This window comes from Lepidothrix coronata, unplaced genomic scaffold (genome assembly GCF_001604755.1).
Source record: "Lepidothrix coronata isolate B3197 unplaced genomic scaffold, Lepidothrix_coronata-1.0 Scaffold366, whole genome shotgun sequence".
In the NCBI taxonomy this organism is placed as follows: Eukaryota; Metazoa; Chordata; class Aves; order Passeriformes; family Pipridae; genus Lepidothrix; species Lepidothrix coronata.
This window is the reverse complement of record NW_016690546.1, coordinates 154040-157774: the sequence shown is the minus strand read 5'-3', so window position 1 is coordinate 157774 and position 3735 is coordinate 154040. Positions and strand designations below refer to the sequence as shown.

The following is a 3735-nucleotide window of genomic DNA, read 5'->3' as shown; positions in this document are numbered from 1 at the left end:
AGGGGGGAGCCGGGGGGGAGTCAAGCTCTTTTCTCAAAAAACAAGTAACAAGATCAGAGGAAATGGCCTCAGGCCAGGGGAGGGTCAGGTTGGGGCTGAGGAGGAATTTGTTGCTGGAAAGGGTGGGGAGGCCTTGGCAGGGGCTGCCCAGGGAGGTTTGGAGTGCCCAGCCCTGGAGGTGTCCCAGGAAGGCCTGGCCGTGGCACTCAGTGCTCTGGGCTGGGGGACAAGGTGGGGATGGGGCCCAGGTTGGATCCATGGGCTGAGAGGGCTTTTCCAACCTCAGGGATCCTGGGATTCTGGAAGGGGATCGTGGCTGAGCCCACTGAAATGTGGATGTTATTGACATTTGCTTTGTTGGCCGCAGTGTCCAGCCCTGGCTCTCACCACGCCCCTCAGGAAGGCTTCTCTTCCACTGTGTTGTCCTCCCGTGGTTCTGGTGGATAATTGTGGATGATCAGCAGTAGCTTCACCTTGTCTTTAATAACTTGCACTGAGTTGGCACTGGGGTTGTGTTCCAGGTTAGAACTGCGAGGTGGTGAAGAAGGACAGGTTGGTTTGGAGTGGGGGTGTTGGTAGCCAGGTGTTGCCTGAGGGATCAGTGCCCAGGTTCAGGAAGCAGGTGCAGAACCAGTCACGTCCTGTGGGACGTCACCAGGGAGTGTCTTTATTCCTTCCCCAAGCAATGAAATAAATGTGGCAGCCCTTTCCTTCCAGAAGACCCTCACGTGGGTGTTTGGTGATGAAAGCAGCTGCCAAGTCCGTGTCATTCTTACCCTGTTGTGTGACCCCACAGGCAGGAATGTGTGGAGCAGCTCCTGAGGAACATGTTTGATGGGGAGCAGACAGAGAACTGCATCGTCAATGGCACGCAGGTTCTGCTGACCCTGCTGGAGACGCGGCGCTCCGGGTGAGTCGGAATCCCTTCCTCCGGGAGCAGTGGGAATGGGAGCCCCAGTCCAGTTTTCTTGGGCAAAAAGGACATTTTGTGGCCTGGTCTGAAGTGCTGCCTAGAAATGTCTGCGAGGACAAGCAGTGCCAGGACAAGAGGAAATGACTTTAAGCTGAAGAGGGGAGATTTAGATGGGAAATAGGGAAGGAATTCCTGGCTGGGAGGGTGGGCAGGCCCTGGCCCAGGTTGCCCAGAGAAGCTGTGGCTGCCCCTGGATCCCTGGAAGTGCCCAAGGCCAGGTTGGAGCAACCTGGGCTAGTGGAAGGTGTCCCTGCCCATGGCAGGGGTGGCACTGGGTGGGCTTTAAGGTCCCTTCCCACCCAAAGCATTCCACAATTCCATGATTCTCTATGTGTGACTGTATAGTTCTAATTTTGTTTTTAAAAGTTATGTCCCCTTTTATGTCTTCTTATGGAGAAAGAGGAGAGAAAAGGCAAAGAGAGTTTTGTGGAGGGAAGTGAGACATGGAACAGCTCACTGTTCAAAAAGGAGGGATCAGGAAGGGTGAAGATCCTGGAGCTTCAGGAAGAGGCCCTGGAGAGCAGGACAGGAGAGGGCACTGAGGAAACAAGGTGTTGGTCAGAAGGTCTTGAGTGGAGCTGAACTGAGAAGGGAGTGAGCCAGGAACTGTGCCGGGGCTGGCTCCTGGGATCTCTGGAGCTGTGTGAGCTGGAGGCTCAGGGATTCCTGCCCAGCTCCTTCCTGACTGTCTGGAATTCCCTTCCTGATGGAGTGAGAGTGTTTGTGTTACTGCAGTTGGGTGGCAGAGCTGTTGTGATTTACTCCCTGCCAGTGAAGAGGGATGATGAGCACAGCTCCAGCCCCTTGGGCTTTCCATCCCTTGGTGTCTTTGTGTGCATCTTTCTGAACACCTGGGGAGGATTTACAGCTTTTAACAAATATTTGTAGTTAACTTGCTGATGTCATTTGCTTCCCAAATATTTGGGAACTTTTAAAGAGCAGGAGGCCCTTCAGGAATGTGTCTGTCACCTCAGGCACAGGTTTGACACATGAAGTTTGATATCAGGTTTGGTATGTGAAGAGCATCTTGTAAATGATATATTAATATGACATATGTAAATATATTATGTGAATGTATTCAGTGGCTGGAAATTATTGTTTTTCATATTGACAGTTATTTTTTCAGAGAAAATCACTGACATGGCCAGCGAGACTGGAGACCCTTGTAAGGTTTTGTCAAATCTCCACCTCAGTGGACACTGAGGTGTGAAGGGAAGTTGTTTTAGTGGAGTTCTGACTGAACAAGTTGGGCAGTGATTTATTATCACAGAGTCACCGAACCCCGGGATGGCTGGGGTTGGAATGGACCTGTAAGACCATGTGATACCATCTGGTGGTTAAAAACGGGAAGATTTACCCCGAGGGAATTGTCCTGCTCTTCCCCTGGCAGGGTGGAAGGACTGATGGACTCGTACACTCAGGGATTCGAAAGGTCTTACACTGTCAACAGCAGCATCCTCCACGGGATCGAGCCTCGGCTCAAGGACTTCCACCAGCTGCTGCTCTGCCCACCCAAGGTAGGCCCGACCTGCTCCTGCTCGGGGAGTTCCCTGTCCTTGCACACGGATCTCCTGGGCACTGCCAGGAGCAGGAGCCTGCCACAGACAGAGGGCTTGGGGAGGAAAATCCACGCTCCAGTGTGGTAGTTCAGGGGTTCAGGGATCAGGCAGGAGGAACCTGAGAGCTGTTGTGTTCAGGGAAATCCAGGAAGTACAGACACATGGGACTGGGGGATTGAGGGAGGGTGGTGAAGAGGAGGGAACTTTGAATTAGTGGATATTTGGGTTTTAATCTTCAGATTTGGAAGTCAAAGTCTCCCAGTGGTCACAGGACTGGGAGGGTGGTTTAGGTTTCCCTGCAGGGAACATTCCTGAAAGGAACTGGTTCTGTGAAATCCCGGAATCCCAGGATAGTCAGGGTTGGAAGGGCTCTCTGGAGACCATTCAGTCCAACCTCCCTGCCCAGGCAGGTGACACAGGAACATGTCCAGGTGGGTTTGGAATGTCTCTGGAGAGGGAGACTCCACCCCCTCCCTGGGCAGCTGTTCCAGGCTCTGCCACCTCTGTGGGAAGTTCTTCCTGCTGTTGAGGTGGAACTTGTGGTTTAATTTCTGGCTGTCGCTCCTGCTCCTGTCCCTGGGCCCCCTGGGGAGCACCCCCCTGTGTGTGTGCCCCGAGGGGTGCTGGGGTGAGCTGACCCTGCCCTGTTCCCCCAGAAATCCGCAATCCTGACGACGATCGGGGTGCTGGAGGAGCCGCTGGGGAACGCGCGGCTCCACGGCTCCCGGCTCATCGCGGCGCTGCTGCACACCAACACTCCCAGTATTAATCAGGAACTATGCAGACTCAGTACCATGGATTTATTACTTGTGAGTATCCCAGCGGGGCACCGGGAGCGGGGAGAGGGGAAGGACTTCCCGCTGGGAGCAGTTTTGCTTTCCCTTTCATCTCTTCTGTGGAGGGGGGCCGGAGCCTAATTACTGCTCTAATCTGCTGCGGGAGCATCCAGCCCTGAACAGCCCTGTAACCCACATCCAATTGTTGGCATTTGGAACTGAGCCTCACACTTAACATTTCTTGTTAATGCAGTGGAGGGTGTGTGAAACACTCTGGTTGTGGGGGGTGTGTGAGCTCCTGTAGTGCTGGGAGCTGGGCTGCCTCACAGAATCCCAGGATCCCTGAGGTTGGAAAAGCCCTCCCAGCCCATGGATCCACCCTGGGCCCCATCCCCACCTTGTCCCCCAGCCCAGAGCACTGAGTGCC

General features: G+C 54.1%; 1 protein-coding gene across 1 annotated transcript in view; it reads left to right on the top strand.

Moving 5' to 3' along the window:
* PPP6R2 (protein phosphatase 6 regulatory subunit 2) overlaps nucleotides 1-3735 on the top strand; it is a 30153-nt gene that overhangs the window by 9516 nt on the left and 16902 nt on the right. Inside the window, exons 6-8 of the mRNA XM_017838884.1 lie at nucleotides 797-910; nucleotides 2364-2490; nucleotides 3189-3341. Coding sequence (XP_017694373.1) covers nucleotides 797-910; nucleotides 2364-2490; nucleotides 3189-3341 — 394 coding nt within the window. The remainder of the gene's footprint in view (nucleotides 1-796; nucleotides 911-2363; nucleotides 2491-3188; nucleotides 3342-3735) is intronic.